This window comes from Rhododendron vialii, chromosome 7a (assembly GCF_030253575.1).
Source record: "Rhododendron vialii isolate Sample 1 chromosome 7a, ASM3025357v1".
Taxonomy (NCBI): domain Eukaryota; kingdom Viridiplantae; phylum Streptophyta; class Magnoliopsida; order Ericales; family Ericaceae; genus Rhododendron; species Rhododendron vialii.
Genome location: NC_080563.1, coordinates 929,742 through 950,264, shown reverse-complemented (window position 1 = coordinate 950,264; position 20,523 = coordinate 929,742). Strand labels below are relative to the sequence as shown.

At 39.5% G+C, this 20,523-nt stretch overlaps 4 protein-coding genes across 5 annotated transcripts; 2 read left to right on the top strand and 2 right to left on the bottom strand.

The window, feature by feature from the left end:
* Positions 1–1,577: 1,577 nt before the first annotated feature.
* On the top strand, positions 1,578–2,771 carry LOC131334612 (eukaryotic translation initiation factor 1A). Its single transcript, XM_058369733.1, has one exon. It carries the CDS (start codon positions 1,833–1,835, stop codon positions 2,268–2,270), a length of 438 nt encoding a protein of 145 aa, XP_058225716.1. The 5' UTR covers positions 1,578–1,832; the 3' UTR covers positions 2,271–2,771.
* A 2,548-nt stretch (positions 2,772–5,319) lies between these two features.
* LOC131334610 (uncharacterized) lies at positions 5,320–8,143 on the bottom strand. 2 transcript variants are annotated; one of them, XM_058369730.1, is made up of 2 exons: positions 7,197–8,143; positions 5,320–5,607 (listed from the first exon to the last, which is right to left on the bottom strand). In XM_058369730.1, exon 1 carries the CDS (start codon positions 7,941–7,943, stop codon positions 7,203–7,205), a length of 741 nt encoding a protein of 246 aa, XP_058225713.1. In that variant the 5' UTR covers positions 7,944–8,143; the 3' UTR covers positions 5,320–5,607; positions 7,197–7,202. The 2 variants fall into 2 exon arrangements, with proteins under 2 accessions (XP_058225713.1, XP_058225714.1); XM_058369731.1 differs by lacking the exon at positions 5,320–5,607 and adding an exon at positions 5,908–6,688 and having other exon boundaries at positions 7,197–8,101.
* Positions 8,144–9,164: 1,021 nt separating this feature from the next.
* On the bottom strand, positions 9,165–12,606 carry LOC131334611 (protein CURVATURE THYLAKOID 1A, chloroplastic). Its single transcript, XM_058369732.1, has 5 exons — positions 12,239–12,606; positions 10,565–10,665; positions 10,266–10,373; positions 10,027–10,098; positions 9,165–9,425 (listed from the first exon to the last, which is right to left on the bottom strand). Exons 1-5 carry the CDS (start codon positions 12,399–12,401, stop codon positions 9,360–9,362), a joined length of 510 nt encoding a protein of 169 aa, XP_058225715.1. The 5' UTR covers positions 12,402–12,606; the 3' UTR covers positions 9,165–9,359.
* Positions 12,607–15,493: 2,887 nt separating this feature from the next.
* Positions 15,494–16,414, top strand: LOC131334881 (uncharacterized). The gene has a single exon (XM_058370183.1). It carries the CDS (start codon positions 15,494–15,496, stop codon positions 16,412–16,414), a length of 921 nt encoding a protein of 306 aa, XP_058226166.1.
* The last annotated feature ends 4,109 nt before the right edge of the window (positions 16,415–20,523 follow it).

The window sequence follows — 20,523 nt, the reverse complement described above, 5'->3', positions numbered from 1 at the left end:
ACCCAGCTCAATTGAATAGTCTGAATAGCCCTTTGTTGATACTATTCGAGCATCTCAACCCCCTAATTTTGTCTTGCCCACGCAGTTGATTCATCGGAGAACTAAGTTGTAACCTCATCCGCCACTCGGGGCCTCTTAGTCATCACCCTCACCCACCCGAACCTTCGCTTTCTTGCACGCCCAAGCCACTGGCCACCTCTCCCAACCAGCACCTCCACGACCATTCTTGCCGCCTCCTTTCTTTGTCACGTCCCATTGTGAATGCAGCCAACAAATCTCTAGATGGTTTTGCCATTCTTGCTTAATTGCGTAAAAAGCCTATCTGCACATTCTTCCACCTCATCTGCCGCCGTTTTGCGTGCAAACTGTGTTGGGCCGTTCAATGCAACTATGATGGGGGAAGGGGCTGAGGAATTGGGGAGCGAAGGGATAGTCGTGAAACTGCTAGTTGTTGTGAGGCTTGGGATGGAGGATTGGAACTGATATACGAGATGGTAGGTGTGGACTGAGATCCTTACATGCAGCGATTCCTAGTGGTCGATATTGGTAGGTCTTAGTGTATCTACCGTTCATTTCAAAAATCAAGTCGATTACAAATTGGAAAAAGTTTGGTTGAATCGTATTTGTCTTATCTTAAAGAAAAATGAACATTCAGAATCTGACTATCCATTTCTCTTATAATAAGATATTTCACGAATGCTAATGACTAATCGTTTTGATTTTTCGCATGAATGACAAACACATTGAGGCTTACAATTAAATGAAATTGTGATGGTCTTATTTTACGTCACATGAAAAATCGCACAAATGATCATCACATGAGATAAGCCTCATTCGATATGTGTGGTAGGAAATGTTATTTTCGAATTTTAGGGAACTTTTATCCTAAATGATATTCCGTTTTTTTGGGTACAATTGGAAACAAATTTACTTATCCGGTGTTGTGGAAGGAATAAAGTTGCGTGTATCCACAGATAGGATCTGCAAATATCAAACTTCAAGAAATCTAAAATCCCAAGTGGTATATTTAGTTTCTCGTTCAAATGGTAATCTTGGAACACAATTATTCCATACAAATTGGAGTGCATTCTAAGATAATAAAAGACAAACAACTTTTTAATTATTAAAAATTCTGAAGAATGCTAGAGCTAATGCTGCAAATAAATTGAGCTGCTCGTGAGCAGCTTGAGCTCGGCTTGTTAAGAGCAGGACTCGACTTCACTCGGTTCGTTCGCATAGTCTCAACTCCTTTATAATACTTCTCATCCCAATTTTTGGTCTCTCATTGTATCATAACCGGACAAAAAATTAGTTATATTTTTCAATTAGTAATACTTTATATATGTAATACAAATTTTATTTGATAGATCTCAATCAATTTTTTTAAACAATATTTTAAAAACCACCTAAAAGATTATAGATAACAAAATTGTATATAATCAATGGAAAAGTGACACTAATTTCTAAGAGAATAATAAATTAGCACGGAGAGGGTAATTGTTTTGCGAATGAACTAGACTTGTTAAAAACTCGGCTCGTTTACAAATGACTGAATCCAAACCCCACAAACAAATTCAAGCACCATCAATCTTCGAATTCGGCTCTACTTGTTTACACCCGGCTATAGCATAACTCATTTCCATTTTAATTGATGGTGTATATAAAAAACATGAGGTATCAATTGGAGATGCTGTTTAGAAGTCCTCCACGAAACTTCAACTCTAGCTTTTATAGAAAGAGAAACGCGCTCCAAATCGAAGACCATAACCACATCTACGCACCCCGATCAGAACATCAACAGGAACCGTACGATCTAGGGCTTTCCACCAGCCATGCCGAAGAACAAGGGAAAGGGAGGCAAGAACCGCAAGCGAGGCAAGAACGAAGCCGACGACGAGAAGCGCGAGCTCGTCTTCAAGGAAGACGGCCAGGAGTACGCCCAGGTACTCCGCATGCTCGGAAACGGCCGCTGCGAGGCCACGTGCATCGACGGCACGAAGCGCCTGTGCCACATCAGGGGGAAGATGCACAAGAAGGTCTGGATCGCCGCCGGCGACATCATCCTCGTCGGCCTGAGGGATTACCAGGACGATAAGGCTGACGTCATCCTCAAGTACATGCCCGACGAGGCCAGGCTCTTGAAGGCGTACGGCGAGTTGCCAGAGAACACGAGGCTGAACGAGGGGATTGCTGGTGGGCTCGATGAGGAGGAGGACGGCGCTGGCGATGATTATATTGAGTTCGAGGATGAGGATATTGATAAGATCTAGGGTTTCAAAGGTTTCTCGACTTAATTTATGTACTCCTCCGTCCCAATTGGCTGTCCTTACGAAAAAGTCGTGCAATTTTTCAGATTAAATAATAGAGTAAGTCGGTACGTAATTTTTTGAAGTTTTTTTCACCAAATCTGAATTGAAGAACTCGAAGAAGTACTTCAATTTGGTGCAAGAAATAAAAAAATTATGCATGAAAAATACTTTATTTTTTGATAGCAAAATTGCACAACTTTTTTTGTATGGGACAAGCAATTTAGGATAGAGGGTGCATATATCATATCGTCTCCTTTCGTTCGATTGGGTATGAGTGTATTTCATATTTATGTGTAAGTTGTGAATTGACGTTGTGGCGGAATTGGGGATTCGCGGCTTAAGTCTAAGTCTGTAATATATACTACTTGACGAGCTTGATGCAGTAATATTTGTGTTACCTTTCAATTATTCAGCTTTTTTGGGCTGAAGTTCCAATAATATGGTGCATGAATGTTGTAGGCTTGTAGTATGTTGCCTCCTTTGGTTTTATTTGGTATAGGTATATGTAAAGTTTGAATTGATGTGGTGGCATGGCGTTATTCGGGATAAGTGGCTGAAGTCTGTACTATTTGATGAATTTGATGCAGTTATGTTGCATAACTTGCGTTACCTTTCAATTATTCAGCATTTGCAATAACGTTTTGTTTTTGGCTTAAGTTTGATAAAATGGTGCATCAATGTTGTAGTACCTTGCTCAAAGGTTTGGGAATGAGTTTCTCTGTTTCAATTTGCATCATATCGCCTATCTGAATCAATTTAGGGGTATGAGGGGGATTTGTGGCTGAAGTTTAGACTTTTATAGAAGTAAAGTTGATGCAATAATACTGTACTAGCTTTCCATTACTCTGGTTTGTAATTGATCTTCTTGTGTTGGATATCGGTGATCGTTTGCTCTGCTAGAGTTATTTGATGGAGTTATGTAATTTTGCAAGTTGCTACTCCTTTTTGTTTACTTTCATAGCAATTCTTGTGTGGTGCTGAAATAGGATATGTGTTGTGCTGGCTATTTGTCAGTATCTGGTGAAGATATGAAACTGGCTTGGGCAATTGGTACACATGTGTTTTCCTTTCATTTGTTGCTTTGCAATAAGAGTAGACTCTATTTTAGCCTGGTGAATTAGTTTCAGACGCAGGTGGTATTTTGACTAGATGGCAGTTGTACTTTGGTTTTATCCATTTGCAAGGCATGTCATTACCCAATTTATCATCTTGTCTTTTGCTTCAATTGTTTAGTTGTCATGTTCCTGGACATAGCTCCAGGTAGATCCAAATCAGCTAACTAGGAAGAATTTATGCTGTGAGCAAGAAAAATTTTGGATTAGAGTTTTGCTCAGTTAGTGCTAGAGTTTTGCTTGGTTAGTGCTAAGATTTTTCACGAGGCATCAAGATGTACGTTACTGGGTTAGCGGAAGGTATGTGTCACGGGGTTAGCAGAAGATATGTGTCACTGGGTTAGCGGAAGATATGTGTCAAGGTGTCCAGTTCATCTATCGACAAAAAGTATCTACTTGCTTGCAATTATTATACTACTAGTGCTAAGATGAGAAGCATCAACCATTTCCCCTATCCATAAGCACTGTGAACTGCATCATTCACTGCAATCAACATGGTTGGACAAAGTTTGCACTGTACATATGTTATGAATTGTTGGCTAGAATTCATGGTGATCATTGTTGACTGATGTTAAGGCCCCAAATTTGCAACATGTAGCAGTGTCGAGTGTAATGTTCAATTCATCACCTCGTCAATTGCCTACTAATGTTATGCATCTTGATCATATATGAGATGTATTGCCACTTTTGTCCGTTCGTTGTGTTAAAATCGGAAACGGTATCTTCTTACAATCAAGGATCATCCTATTGGATTTATTTTGCATGCTACTATTCTACTTTTGCACAAGTCCACTGTCCACAAATATGTTTCATTGCAGATCAATGGTGTTCGCCTTTTACATGATTGATGACATGCATTTGAACACTATTATTGACAGCTTCATCTCTGTTTGGATTTGATCTAGAATAGATCCAGGAATGAGAGCCTACGGTATGGTTGTTTTGCTTGGGTCTCGAGTCAGTCTGCATAATTTGGCCTGATGTTAGCAAATGATTACATTGCTGTGTTCGGTTGCCATTTATCTTTAGTTTTAGTTTTGTTTTCCAATTATTACTTTATATCTTTCTCCAATTATTATCATATATTTCTAATTATTAATTATTAATTTCATTTCTCTTTCTATCTCTCTCCAATCATTACCCTATTTCTTTCTCTACCAACTACCAAAACTAAACTAAACTCTCAACCAAACAACCAATTACAAAGTAGCATGCTTGTTGTCCCATTTGATGGGCATCTTCGCAAATGCTCTGTTTGTAAATACATAAAGGAGGAGTTGGCCAGGATGTCATTTGATGTGAGGATTTCAATTTGGTTCCTTCTCTGTATTACTTGGTTTTCGGCTGGCCTGGGCGTCTGGAAGTACTCTCTCAATGGCCAAGACACGGTCTCTGTTCAGGTCTCAAAGTCCAGCTCTCTCTCTCTCTCTCTCTCAAATCAACTCGAAGAAAGTTGATGGGAACATTGGAGCTTCTTTGTTGCTCAGGTATCACCCACGCATCAGCCATTAGAACTTGAGCTCATAACAGGCTTCGAGTGTCGATAAGGCTTCAGGAGTTTAATGTGTAGAAGGATTCCACCCAAATGAGCCCTTATAATTGCAGAATCTCCCTGTCGAATGGCCTGTTCCCCCCGGGCCTTGGTAATAAAAAAATGGAATTCAATTAAATTAAGGGGTTAAGTCTTGCAAAAGCCCCTGTGGCGGATAACAAGAGACTGGGCTGCTATAGCAGCTTTTATCGATGCAAATTAGGCAACAAATAGTCAAGCAAATTGTGTACATTAGGCAACAAGTAGTCGAGCAAATTGTGCACAGGTGGATACGAGCTGTTCATCCAGAAGCAGCCATTCAACTCGAGAACAGGTCAATTTGCTAGTGCAGAAATTCATCATATCATTTTCCCAAATGACTCAGACGAGGTTGATCATAACAAGTTGCAAATATACACATATCCAGTATGCAAAATCTGTTTGACCAGAGACAGAATCATGTCTTTGAAAAAGTGTCAAAATGCTATAAAAGCTAATACAAAGTCTAAAGAGTAAAACGATGCAGGACAAGGTCAAATACCAAATAACAACGGAGTTGTTCATTGCTGTAATGTTATCAGGGATGAGCTTTGCTTCCCAACCACCACACCTAATGGGGCAAAAAATGCTTTCTTGCACTGCAGGCTTTCTCCATCTGCACCAACAGAAAATGCAAGATGTTAGTAGTGGATTAGAATTACAATACACAGAGTAGAAAATTATCATAACCTGGAATGTCTATTTACATCTGACTTCTTGGGTTCTCATACAAAATGATTTTGAGTCGTTAAGAGCGCACAGAATTAATGCAAAGAATATTGATGGATATCACAAAAATAGATGCGGCACATTTCAAACCTACAACGGAGTGAGAGGATTCTGACTACAATAATTGTAGTGAAACAACACACAAAAAGCATGACTCAAATGCCATGATGCTTGTCTTTGATTTATCTTATTTCCTTTTAGATATTCAATTCCAATAGATAGCCGATTACGAATGGAGTATCTAATGATACTGGATGAATTAACATTTTTTTTGATAACCGATGAATTAACTCAAACAACTGAGTTTCTGAAGACACAATGGCAGGGTGGATTCTGATAATGGTTTCTTTTTCCACTTAGCAGATGATTATCCAACGTAAAACTTCTCTCACAATTCAAGGAAAGGATGGCCTGCTTTCCTCTCACAAATCATCATTGTAGTGGGAGTCTCAAGAGGCAAACCAAAATGCAGGCTTTTAAGGACAATCAACTGTTTTCTAAAGATACAATGACTCACACCCTCGATTCACAGTAGAAACCATCCTCTTAACAGTCACCGCATACTACCAGATTCTTTCTTCTTCTTTTTTTGGTAAGTGAGATCTGCATCAAAGCTTGAAAAACAGCCTGTTGGCACAGCAAACCTCTTGAAGAGGTGAACAACTGACAACTGTAAACCCCTAGCAAGAGAATTTTGAAGAACCAAAACACTAGGTATTCAAACTATAAAGAACCAATCATAACCTGGGAGAATAGGTAAACAAGAAGCTATGGAGGTTGCCGCTCTAGACACGTCACATTTTGGCATTTCAAGCTCTTATCCTGGATTGTTGCACCAACAATTCTTCAAAAGGTGTGCCCTTTTTCCATGCTCTACCGAGTTTAAGGAGCTTGACCTTTTCATCAAGTTTCTTCCATGTTCTTCCCCTTGATCGGAGAATTCATGTTGACAGCATCATCCTTTCAGGCTACAGATTATATATGTACAAAACGCCTCATCAAAATTAATTGTTTCTGAAGATCCCCATTATTTTGTCTAATCAAGGCACAAGTATCTTTGTTATCTTTACCCTATCTTCAAATATAAAATTCGCGATCTTGTTAGCATTTAGCACTTGGCACTCTGTAACATAAAGTCTCAATGTTATGTGCAAGGCATTCCTACAGCACCCTGATGCACCAAAACTAGGAAGCCCAACTTACAACTTGCTAAATCTTACAGTAATACTTTCCATCCAATTATGCCCAATGGTGGTTGCTTCAGATTCTCAGAACTAGTTTTTCAGGACACTTTTGCAAAAACAAGACCAAAACTAGTTTCCAAGATTCAGAAAGATCTTTTTGGTACTTCCTAAAGTTAGGTTCTTTTCCACAAACATAGCCATAAACAAGTATCCAAATCCATCAATCAAACAAATTTCTAAAAATTCAACACTACAGGCAAAACTTCCACAACCAATTCAGAGAAAACCTAACCTCTCATCACCGGAGCTTCTCCTTCCCCGTGCTCTTCTTCGCTGCCTCATTAACCTTCTCAATATACCCTTCAATAGGCGGCGTCAATGTCGCCATAAACCGATTCACTGGAAACGGCGTCAAATCCGGCACCAAAGCCGCTTCCTTCAACCTCTCCGGCAATGCCTCGATCGCCTCCTTCTTCAACCTCAACAGATTCGACTCAGCCGCCTGCCTCGCCCTGTGCCTCCTCATCAAAACCCTAGAATACTCCTTCGCCAGCCGCCGCCCGTCCTCCACCGTCAGCTCATACTTCATAAGCTTATCCGCGTCAACTAACCCCAACGTGATCAGATCCAAACCCGGTGGGCCCATAACCACACCCGCACCCGTATCCGACTCCGACTTCTTCTTTTTCATCGTTTCGATTTCTTTTGCCCTAGTTTTGCTCATCAGTCCCATTTTCTCCCGCTCGGCTTCACGTTCTCGTTCTTTGGGCTTCAAATGCCGGACCGGCGACGTGGCGTTCAGGCAGTTATCGACCATTTCTTCGAACTGGTTGAACCGCCTGCCTTCGCCCTTTTCCGAAGCGTCTTCGGGTGATTTTCCCTTTTTGGTTGTGACCTTCGACCGCTTCAGTGGCGCTGCCGTTTTGAGCTTCGATTTGCCTTTTGCAGTTCCGCTGACTGAGCATTTCTGGATTAGTTGATGGGTCAAGAACTCGACGGATGAAGGCTTCAGTCTCCTGATGTCGATTACTCGCATCATTTTTTCTTCCAGAAAGAGCTTTATGTATCGGCGGTGGCAAATGGAGCTAGGGCTAGGATTCGGAGTTCTGTATAGCCTGAAGAAAACCCTAACAAAACCTCCCTCGGTCTCATTGACCACGAGGGCTTCTTAGCAAAATTAGATGAAATGTATTTCTGAATTTTTTACCTCCAAAGTTCGGGAAATCCCGTTGCCAGCCCCAATACTTTCTCTTTCTGTTTTATTGGGAAACAATTTTCACATTACTTGGTTCAGCTTGACAAAAGAAATCTAAAAAGTATTTAAAACTTTCTCTTTCTGTTTTATTGGAATACAATTTTCACATAACATGGTTCAGCTCGACAAAGAAATCTAAAAAGTATAAAATTATAGACCAAATTTGAAAAAAACTTATACTATTGTAAGATGAAGAAAAAAGACAAAAAAAAAAAAAAAAAAACAGCTATTCCTTTATAATTTTGAGTATTTTTTGTCATTTAATATGAACCTTTTTTCAATTTTAGTCTGTTTTTATATACTTTTTCAAAGTTCTTCCCTCGAAAATTTGATCCAAATCTAACAAAAATTAAGAGAGAACAATAAAAAAAGACCGTGCCAAAAAGTCGCAAAAAAGTTAGGTCAATGGAGCCTCAGTCAAATAATGTGAGTATGAGCATGAGTGGAGGTGCAATTGCGTGCGCATAAGCATACTTCAAAGACCCCAAACTATTTAAAGTCGCGAGTGTGAAGATTGAGAACGGAAGTGTTAAGTGAAGATTGAGATTTAAATCGAAAATCTTACCATCTGTAGACACTCCAATTTGATTTTCGAATCAAAAACATGTTTTTCTGACGGCCCGGATCCACGCGGGGCTGTGGTAGCCCACACCATCATTGTTGTTCAACATCGAAATATGGATATTTGAGACGGAGTCAACACATACCTTCAAATGGAAGGTCAGTCGTCATTATTTTTAAAGCGCGGAACTGTAAAACTGCAAACGAAAATTGCCATATCCCATAAGAAGCATGAAACCATTCTCAAGTGATGACTTTGAATTGTCTTTTCCCTTTGTTCTATGATCCTCATCACTCTTTTCTTTTGTAATAATATACTATATGAAACTTCAGACAACTCTTAACTGTTCTGGTAATTCCAGTAGTCCTCACAGCCGTGTGTTTTGGATCATGGACTCGCAATTTCAAAAAGGAAACACAAACATGGATCCTCCTGGAGAGATCTAGAAGGCAATTTAGGGCTATATATTCATCCATCTGAAAACAGAACCGCGCAATGTCTTATTTCGAAGATGAAGAATACAAGAGTATTAGGAATACATAAAAGGCCTCTTCTACATTACACAACAATAAGCCTCTCATAAAGGAGATCTAAAACCATTTGAACCAATGACTGAGTGCACACCCAATCGAGTACATCTATTCGGTTCCAGCAATCTTCTTCTTCAAGGCTTCGATGTCTGTAGCCAGTTCTTTTCTACTTTGCTGAGAAAAAAAATGCTTGTTTTGTCAGCAAAATAATTACTTGCTACGCAACAAAATTTGATACCAATACATGCGGTAGCTCACAAGTTATCACAAAAAATTGATAGCTGTGTTGTGCTCAGATGCCTAATAAGTTTGAGAAGAAGATTCAAATAAGAAACTCTTGAACAATGACAGCTTTGCGGACATACGACCTCTCAGCATTAGGTACATACAATAAGTAGAAGAGTAGTCACAACATGTTTCTAGAATCTATTTAGAATGAGGTTAATCAAGTTAAAAAAACCAATCCTGCCAATTTTTTTAAACATTTTTGGATAGCTTGCGCCTTGCCCCATATATGAGCAAAGCCCCTGTGCCTTTTCCTTTTGATCAGATAAATAAATAGTATAACTTAAGTAATTAAAATACTAGATAAGCTTCAAATCATGTGAAATGGACACATTAATTAGCTAGGAAACATTGTGTAATGTCCAATGGTTTAGTCAGACTACTGCAAAAATATAATTATTTGATTATGAGCTATACTGACTTGGCAATCTATATTTAGAAGGAAGTATGAGCAGCTTCAAATAAGGATAGAAACTGGTTGAAATTTTACCTTGAACAGAAGATATCGATAAACAAACCATCCGGTATATCCAAGTCCTACCAACTCCAGGATCTTTGGAAGCTGATACAAATTTCAGTGGAAAAAATAATCAGCAGTTGAACAAAAGACCTCAAAAGAAACTGATTAATGATCTCCCGTGAGTAATCGTGCCAAGAGATTACAAACGGTAGAGCAACATCCATGACTTCCAGTAGAAACATGCAGTATCCGTAAATCATATCACCTACCAAAGGGACTGAGTTGACGGCTCCAACAACAATTGAGGATAGCCAAACTGCAACTATAGCCCCACCCCCGTAGAGAATTACTGTAGATTTGTTCTCTACTGCATCCCACTATAGACATCGCAGCAAAATAATTAGGAAAACAACAATACATCATTTAAAACGCTAACTTGCTAAAAAGTCAGACCAGAAAAACTTCTCACAATAAGCAATGGAAGGAGAAATTGAAAAACATGTCAATGGGAAAGGTACTCATAGGAGAACTTCCAAACCTCCGGGGCATAGGCCTAATGTTTCCTTACCTTTTCCTTTAGATCACTGAATATCTCTCCAGCATCAACAGGAGGGGACGACTCTTCTGATGAAGAGGCTTTGACTTGAAATAGAGAAATCCTCCGGGGTTCTGTTTTAAGTTTAGACAAAAAAAAAGAATTATCCAGATAAACATTATTATTCCTGAGAATAACATAATGAAGTCTATAAATCGACATTCAATTTATGAGCAGTGTGCTATCCATCCACCAGACTCAAATCCAAATCCCCATTCTCCTAAGTCGGTTGCTGGAATATAGGACACTACTAAGCACTTGGGAAACTAAAAGTAATATTTGTTCTTCAACCATTTTGCATCGTAAATCTGTAAATTAAGCCTATCCAGCGGAGAATGAATGAATGAATAGTATGAGTCCATAGCCCAATGCTTTAGAGAAGCTTTGCAGCCCTTTTAGCAGTCAAATATGTACAAACTTTGAAACAGACATAAGATATGTCAACCAATCCCCAAGTTTGAGAAACAGGCCATTTAATTTTTATCTAATCCAACCCTTACAAGTGGTTTTCTCAAGTCCTTAAGCGCATCCAAGAAAAATGAAAACGTACTAGATATCAAAACATTCCACCATTGAGATTTTGTATACAAAGTACAAAACTGAAAGAAATCAATTGGTATGTTCTTTCACTCCTTCATTTATGATCAATAGAAGACACGATCAACAGAAGTACAGAACAGCATGAAGAAGTCCAAGGATCATGCTCACAAAGACCAATTTTCTTTCAAGGAATGCCCGAGAGAAGGCAGCAAAGAGGACAAAAAGAAGGGGCCTTTGCGAGAATGGAAAGGTTTAGGATTTCTCAATCTCAAGAAGCCTCTTATTCTGCTCCGTCCAAGCTCCAAAAGAAGTCACAACAAGAGCACATTCCAGATGTGTCACATGACATCTATTCGGACACCCAACACCAACTAATAAAAGACCTCCAGGAAGAGATCTGCACTAAACTTAATGTCACCATATGACTATGAAAACAATCAAACATCCCAAACCAGCTAGCAATATCACTACCTAGTTACTGAGCAATTAGACCGTAGTAGGTTCTGCATTCTAACACGGTTATGGTCACTGACAAGTGCAAGTATTTCTACCACTACTTTAAATGATGATAATGTGAATAAAAACTAGCAAACTAGCATTGGACACTGTTAAGTTACCACGAGGAATTAGACCATAGTAGGTTCTGCATTCTAGCACGGTTATGGTCACTGACAAGTGCAAGTATTTCTACCGCTACTATAAATGATGATAATGTGAATAAAAACTAGCAAACTAGCATTGGACACTGTTAAGTTTCCACGAGTCCCAAAAGCTTAAGCTGTTAGGAAACGGGCCTAAGAATGTATATCAAGCTATTCAACAGACAAGGTATCTATGAGGGTGAATACTCTACACTATAAGATTGCAAGATAGGACCTTTACTAATACCAGTCAAATCAATTGATTTATTCTCATGAACTCAATGTACGTCTTGTAAGGTTTGTTTCCATACAGATTACCCGTTTGATAATGCCAAACCAATACACAGTACCCATGTCAAAGAAAGTTTCAATTACACAACTGAAACTCAGAGCACGGCCGATAAGGCGAGTTTAAAGTAACTTCAACCACGTGCTCGAAGAAATGCCCCAGAAAGAGGTAGCATACCCGAGATTTGTTTCAAGGAAGCGGAAAACGATGGGGTGGTGGAAACGCGCGGTGGCGGAAGGTTGGGTAAGGCGGAGCAGCGGGGAGTGACGGCGGAGGTGGGTAACCGACAGGGCATGAAGACGGCGGTGGCCGCCATGGATGTGGATGCTGTCGTTGCCATGTGAAATTGGGCACCCAAAAACCGAATGCGAAAAAATCCCTTTTGGCTCTTGCACCCTCTGTCCCTGCTTATATCACCACCTCTCTTTCTCTATCTGTATCTATTTGGAGCAATTCTCTTTTCTGCTTTTTGCTCTCTGTGTTTCAACTGTCGAGATTTTTCTTTGGTTCCAACGCAACCACTCTTTGAGTTCTTTCTATCCACAATATTTTGGGACACCGATTCGGCCAAGTGACACGTGGATGAATTGAGCCTCCTGATTGGCCCATTCCCTATCTTGAAAATCCACGTTTGAAGGTTTATGCAGTCTCTCTCTTCTCCCTCATTTTTTTTTTTTAAGACTGTGTGGTAGCTCGGGCCAACTTACCCACATTTTGTTTAATTGTCTTCTCAACACAGACATTATTAAATTCACAAGCAATTATACTTTCTTGCAGCCTGATTCAAATAAATCTCCCCTTTTTAAGATGTAAATTCACCAACCAAACCAACTAATCCTTTGGGGCGCTCTGTCTCCTCCCTCACACTCACACACGTGCGCATGAAGGCCGATAAACAAATCAAAGTTTGGTTCAAGGACTGCCGTTCGTAGAATCAATTGATTGTGGAGGGAGTTTTTATAAGAGGAAGTTTTTAGTTCAAATTGATAAAGTAATCGGCGTCTTGTTGGATTTCTTTTCCTCCGGTCAAGTATCTCGACTAATTCTAATGCCCTGAAAATAACGATCGGGTAAATTCTCTTGTGGCCCTAAGGTTTTAAACTTTTAGCCTCCGTAAAATTCGAAAATGCGACTTCATAAAAAACAAGCACTTATTACTTTCTCATATCTACATGGCCAAACTCCATGGAGTTATCTTATTGTAATTAATTCCTCAAATGATAACGCTATTATTGTGGTGAAATAAAATAATAGGAAATCAAGTTTAAATATGCATTTTGGTTTTTATAACAAAGTTTGAAGTTTTGAACAAGTGATTACTCGTTAAGTAGATTTTTAATATTTAAAGAATTCAAATTACTCAAAATCAATTTATGATTGGCCGCTTGATACCTAGCCAACCTTTAACATACTTTTTAACTTTTCAAATCAAACTTGAACAGTAATTCACCACTCAACTCGTTTATCCAGTACTAATCTCAAAGTAATGTTTCAAAAATTTACAAATTGAATTTAAAAAAATCCAAGTAAAAGTTTTTCAATATTAAAAAGTGTAACATATCAAATTAGTGAAATCATATTCCAAGTAATGCATACTATCATTATTGGGGACGATGACATAAAGATTTGCAGAAGTAAATGTTTTGTGCGGATCAAAAAAAAAAAAAAAAAGTTTTGTTTTTTTACACAATTGGATGCTAACCTTACCTAAACTTATATTTTCCAAGGCCTGCACTTTCTCATATTTTTCTCCATCTTTTGGGAGCCCTCCCCTTAAATTTGGTACCCTCCATTCTCCAACTTCTATTTGGAGGCGTCTATGATGGTACGGTGGTGCTACCATGGTGGGTGGTGGTGACCAATGGCGACGGTGGCCGTAGTAGTGTAGGTGATGGGCTGCATAGCTATATGTGGTTTGTAGCGTACGAGTCGAGCCGAACTTTGCAGTGTTCGAGTTCAGCTTGTTTGCATTTATAGATGAACCGAACCTTTTTCTAGCCAATCAAAGTTTTTAGAGTGTAGACTATAGAGTTCAACTAGTTTATTAAATGAATCTAAAACTCGAGCTCTACTCAATTACTAAAGAAGTCGAGCTAAACCGAGCCTTAATGAGCCAAGCCGAGCAACTTCTCACGAACAACTCAGTTCGTTTGTAGCCTAATCTACAACCCTTGCTTGTGAAAAAAAACCCGGAGTAGTCCGGTCCATTATGCGCTTGGGCCAAACCATTATTTTTTAAACACGAAAGAATAAAAGAGTAATTCCACTCACCACCTCCATTAAGTAGTTCTGACTAGGCACCAACCATTGACTACGTGACCGAGTATTACGAGACTCTTTGTCGTTTAATAACCAAGCAATGTGGCCATGGAAAGCAGCGACTGCCGACTGGCCACATAATAAAAATGCTTTACTTCCACACCAGATCAACAAACGGCTGTTACTTTCACACACTGAGAAGAAAATGTTTATAGAGATTATACCCAGGTCCATTCGGAGTCATTATTTTCGAGTCTGGACAAAAAAAATTTGAACTTCTATTTTTTTATCCTCAAACTCCTCCAAATTTGAATTTGTTTATCTCGATTTGGATCTGTACCACGGATTGCATACGCCTTATCGTGACTAAAATGTGTGAAAATGGTCAATGTGATCCGACCTTAAAAGATACTTCAACAAGTTGAATTACGTAGCCTTGTTTTAAGTAGTGTAAAATTATTCATTCGTCCAATATGTTTGCATATCTTTCAATGTCCTATCAAGGTTAATATCTTTAGGATATTATCGTTATGCGTGACACATAGAATGAACGGCTGCCGACTAGCGAATTGAACGAGTTTTGCAAGGGGAATTTATTAAGCACGGTATATTATTAGCATAATAAAGTAGTACAACATTCAACTTTGCCTAAATAAGTACTTCCGCCGTCTCAGGCGGGTTTATCCTACCCCAAGCCTCGTTGGCACCGTCTTTCATGGCCATACTCTCTCTCTCTCTCTCTCTCTCTCTCTCTCTCTCTCTCTCTCTCTCTCTCTCTCTCTCTCTCTCTCTCTCTCTAACCAAATAGTAGAAAAAGAAACAATTAAACAACGTTAGAGAACACAAATCCAACCCAAAAGAGAGTCTTTCTTTTATTATGTTGCCAGTCTGATAATTCGCAACCTCTCTGCTTAGAATACAACCCCACCAAACGCAGCCCCCTGTCCTACGCCAATCTTTTCTTTTCTTTCTTTTCTCTCCATTTAAAGTGACGACAACCCAGTCAATTCCCCAATCGAATCATTCCCAGCTGTGATTTCCCTGTATTTCTGGTTTCCTGACGTTAGTTTAGTCCAAGGCTTGATTACAACAGAATCAAAAAGCCAAAACAGAGGAGACTCCTCCTCATGGGTTCCAAATGAGAACGCAAAACAGGCCATTGGGTTTATGTTAATGGGGTCGAAGAAATGTTGGCTCGTCATTTGGGTGACGTTCTTTCTATCTTCTGTATCAAGATTTTTCGCTCAACCCACGAACAACAGCAGCTTTGATCCTGATTCTTTAGATGATATCTTTCGCTGCTACGCGTTCGATGAAGTGTCGAGGCCTCGTACAGGTATTCTTTATAACGTTTCTCTGCCGGCTAATTTTTCCGGGATGGAACTTTCGTTTGTTCGACTTAGGACTAGGAAGTTTTGGCTGAACGGAGCCAATTTGAGCTATTTTCGCATTCCGTCAGGCAATTTGCCGGTGCCTTTTGTCATGAGATTTTATTTGGTGTACCAAAATTTAGGCAATTGGTCAAATGTTTATTATAAGGTGCCAAACTATACATTCATCGCCCCTGTTGTTGGCCTCGTGCTGTACAATGCTTCACATTCAAGCCCAATCAGGCTTGATGTCGGTGTCAATAGGGACCCCATTTTGGTCCAATTTCCGTGGATTTCTTTTCCGGAGAAAAAGAATGTCACATTGCAATGTGCTAGATTCGACGCGAATGGATCAGTTGAATTGACCGAAATGACGTTGCCGAACGCGTGTGTTGCTAGGAACGCCGGGCATTTTACGATTGTGGCGCCACCATCGCCACCGCGGCTGCCGCCGCTGCCGCCACCTTCACCGGTTAAGAGGAAGAAAGATGGGATTTGGAAGTTGTGGGTGTTGGGATTTGGATTGGGGATTTTGGGGATGATTATGGTGGCATTGTTGGGTTTTTTGACGTATAAGATTGTGAAGAGGAGTAGAATGGGGAAGATGGAGAGACAGTCGGAAAGAAACGAGGCTTTGGAAACGACATGGATTGGGAGGAGTAAAATGCCTTCAGCAACAGGGATTAGAACTCAACCAACCATTGAGAATGAATATGTTCCTTAGACCCTACTTTTTGATCCTCATATTCTTTTGAAGTGAATATATATACCTTTCTTCTTCTTCGTAGAAGTACATATTTATCTTTTTTTTGTGAAGTTTTTGAATGTGTTTTTGGTGTTGTGAAGTTTTGATTGATCAGAGGAAAATTGTTCGGAACTTGTGAATTCTTTACTTGTTGATCTAGGAATAAACATGACCCTTTGATGAGCACATTTCATCAAATTTGAAGATTCTTTTGATTCCATAGTATCTCCCAATGGTTGAATCTCTGTGAGAAAACATATGCGTGGTTTGTGCGTCCGGATAGTACGGCTATAAATTAACGGACGGCAAATTTGGATCTTTTTATGCTTGTAAAATCCACCAAATATAGGATCTAGAAGACTAGATCAACCGCAAGATTTTAGTCTTTTTGGTACTGTCTCGTTTTCTTTTGGTCGTTTTCAGTACTTAAAGTTGCAAAATTAAAATAAAAACTAGAAAACGCTTATTGTTTTTGCTCATTTTTCTCTTTTGTTATAAGAACAGTTCAAAACACATTCTGTTACTATTTCATGAAAAAACGGATTGTTTTTTTGAACATTTACTCATCTCAATAGAACTTTTGCATTGTAAATGAAATTAAGCGAAAAATGAAGAAACGATACCAACTTATTTACCAGTAAAAAGAGGATCAACAAGAGCTAGCTGCCATGCATAGCCAATTCATTTATTTGTTTCTTAATATATTTCTATTTTGATGAGACCAATTAATCACTTGTTAAGGCATGCTTTCTCTAAGAAAAGCAGGCGCATACGACACCTACAAATACTATGTTTTATATACGTGGGAATTGGTAAGTCCCTATCATTAGGAAATTATCTAAAGGGTTTTAATCAGCCAACTGCTTAATCTAATACTACACATATATACTTTATGGAAATTGATTTTGGCACTCCAATTTTAGCCACTAGCACTCCACTTTGTATGTTAATCATGTGAGAAAAAAATTAAAAGTGAAGTGCTATTGGCTAAAAATGGAGTGCCAAAATCACCTCCCATATATGCTTTATTTATAATACTGGCTTTCCAACTCACTGCATGACCTAATTCCTCCATCACATCCCACCATCATGGGAAGAAAAATATACGGAAATATACAAGGGACACCGTAAAGCGCCAATACACAACAAAATGTAAGGCGTCTCGGTGTACCCAATAGAAGTTTTATCATTGTGATTTCAACCGAAATTTCGTCATTGTGATTTGAACCGTTCAGTTTGTAGAAATTTCAATAATGAGCTAACCTAAAGTTCTAATTGTCAAGGGAGGGATGAACATATGCAGAGTTGGCGTTAAATTGTGTTGGGTCCGGAGTGCCCCAATAGATTTGGTTACACAATATCACTCCCTGCGACCGCCTGAGCTCCAGAACGTTCGGCATAAGAAGTAGTTTCCTTATGTCATTTGCTTTGTGAGTCGAGTTGCTTTATCTCTTCTGTTTCACGTCCTTGAGAAAGAATCGACTGCTTAATCGTATGATTCATTCACAACTTTTTTTCAGTTTCTTTGTTGGCACGGAAAACAACCTTTTCTATTCCGTTCCCTGTGCTCTTTCATGGGGGTTCAGAATTCAATAATGAACCAAGTAGAAAGAGGATTACACCAATGGGGGTTCTAGTCTATCGCGCATGGAATAAGATTTATAATGATTACGACCAGGTTCAGATAAGGAAAAAGCATGAAGGTCAAGAGTTGAGGCCGGTCACCTATTAGAGCCGCTAAAAAGAAAGCGACCGTTTACATCAGGTTGTTGATGTAGTTGCTTGTACTAAACAGACTTGCGGGTGCGATGTCGAATGCCGTAAAGATTTAATTGAAACATTTCCTACCACCAATTGGTTTTAAGAAAGATGATAGAAAAGCGGTACGACAAGTGGTATCAGAGCCAGGAAGTCATGGGTTCGAGTCGCGGGAGCGTCATCGTGAGGGAGGGATTGTTGGGCGCGGAGTGCCCCCATGGATTTGGTTACACAATACCACTCCCTGCGACTGCTCTGAAAACAGACATGCGGCTCCCTGCGACCGCTCTGAAAACAGACTTGCGGGTGCAAAATCGAATGTCATAAAAGACTTAATTGAAACATTTCCTACCACCAATTGGTTTTAGGAGAGATGGTGGAAAAGCGGTCCGACAAGTGGTATCATAACCAGAAAGTCATGGGTTCGAGTCGCGGGAGTCATGGGTTCGAGTCGCGGGAGTGTCATCGTGAGGGAGAGTATTGGGGCCCGGAGTGCCCCCATGGATTTGGTTACACAATGTCACTACCTGCGGCCGCTCTAAAAACATATTTGCAGGTGCGATGTCGAATGATATAAAAGACTTAATTGAAACCCTTTCTAACACCAATTAGTTTTAAGAGACATGATGAAAAGCGGTCCGACAAATTGAATTATTTTAACAATTCTGTATGGGTCGAGTCTATCGGTGGGTGTTATTGTACTGGTTGAAAAAGAAATGAATTTCTTAGACTTTGGAAAATACGGCATGACTATGCTATCTTCTCCTTGTGGCCTAGGACTGAAAAAAAACTTAAATATTTTGAATACTCTAATTACTGCATATTATATGTTTTAATAATTCAAGATTTTCGCTTTTCGGATCAACTTATGGACATCTCAATTTAATAATTCAAGATTTTCGCTTTTCGGATCAACTTATGGATATCTCGATTAATCCAGATTAATCCCATTGAACATTAGCGGGACCCCAAAATATTCTAGATGAAGGAAAGTGTTGAATTGTATACTTTTAACTTGCTGATAAAAAAATTTTTGTGTACTTTTAACTCCGGCTTACTTTCACTCTTAAGTAATAAGGTACCTTTCAATCTTGAGCCAAGTTTATGCATATATCTAAGTTTGTCACTCGAGTGATTCGTAGAAAATAAAATTTTTACTCAAACAAAATTTTAAGTTTTTACCATTACATTGTTCACATTTTACATCTAACAAAATTTGGAAAAATTGATCAAGAGAATATGAACTCATGCACGCCGGGTTGATTCATGGTTGTCAAAAGGATTTTAATGTTTTGCTATTCCTTGATTGGCGTCATAGACTATAATGTCCTACTGCTACACATGTTTTCACTTTTCACTATGTCCTTGGGTCATAATTGGATATGATATGAATCATATGATCAAGACTCAGGAGGAATCAAAAGGAATAAATTTCAGTTGTCACAACCTTTATAAGGTTGTAGAGGTGGCGGCACCAGAGTAATATTACATACACAAAATTTATCACAATCAGTCGCAACTATTGCTGACTCAGCATATTTAAAAATCAAGTGAGTCGACTCATTATGAATTACATTTTGACCTCAGATTTGTAAGCCCAATCGAGCCGAACCTGAGCCGAATACTATTAGTCTCAGGTTCAGCTCATTTATTGAACGAGCCTAAAATTGAATTTTAGGTTTAGTTCATTTAGCAGACGAATCGAGTTTGAAGGAGTCCTTACCTAACCGAGTCTCGAACAGTTGGCGACCAGCTCAATTCATTTACAGTTCAACTATCATGCATTTCCATCCTCAACTCCTTCTCTTCCTCCATGCATTTCCATCCTCAACTCCTTCTCTTCCTCCATATGATGTCTTCTTTTGCATCCTTCAACGGAATAAACCCCCCCCCCCCCCCCCCCCCCCCCCCTCTTTAAACTTTTCCTCATTCCAGGGTTACTTTTTGGGTGGGGGGTTGGTTGCACTTCTCACCTCCACCTCCCCTCCGACCTCCCTCTTCTTCACTTCCTAGCCTCCTCGTGCTCCACTTGCGTCTCCCCCATCCACTCTCCAACCCCCGCCCCCTCTGCAACCCAAACCACCCTCCGTCCGGTGCTTGCTGGGGCCGATCTGGTGCAGATTTGAAGAAGAGATGGTTTGACTTTGCTTATTTGCAGAATAAGTCGACAGATCTGGTGCGGTGGTTTCCAACGACAAAGTTCTCAGCTGGGTTTTTATTTTCTTGTCTCTTTTTTTGGTTCGGATGTTTTTAGGTTATGTTGATTTGATTTAGGATTTGTTGGTTTGATTTCTCTCCCTTTTATGGGAGTTTCTGGGTGTAGGGTTTCT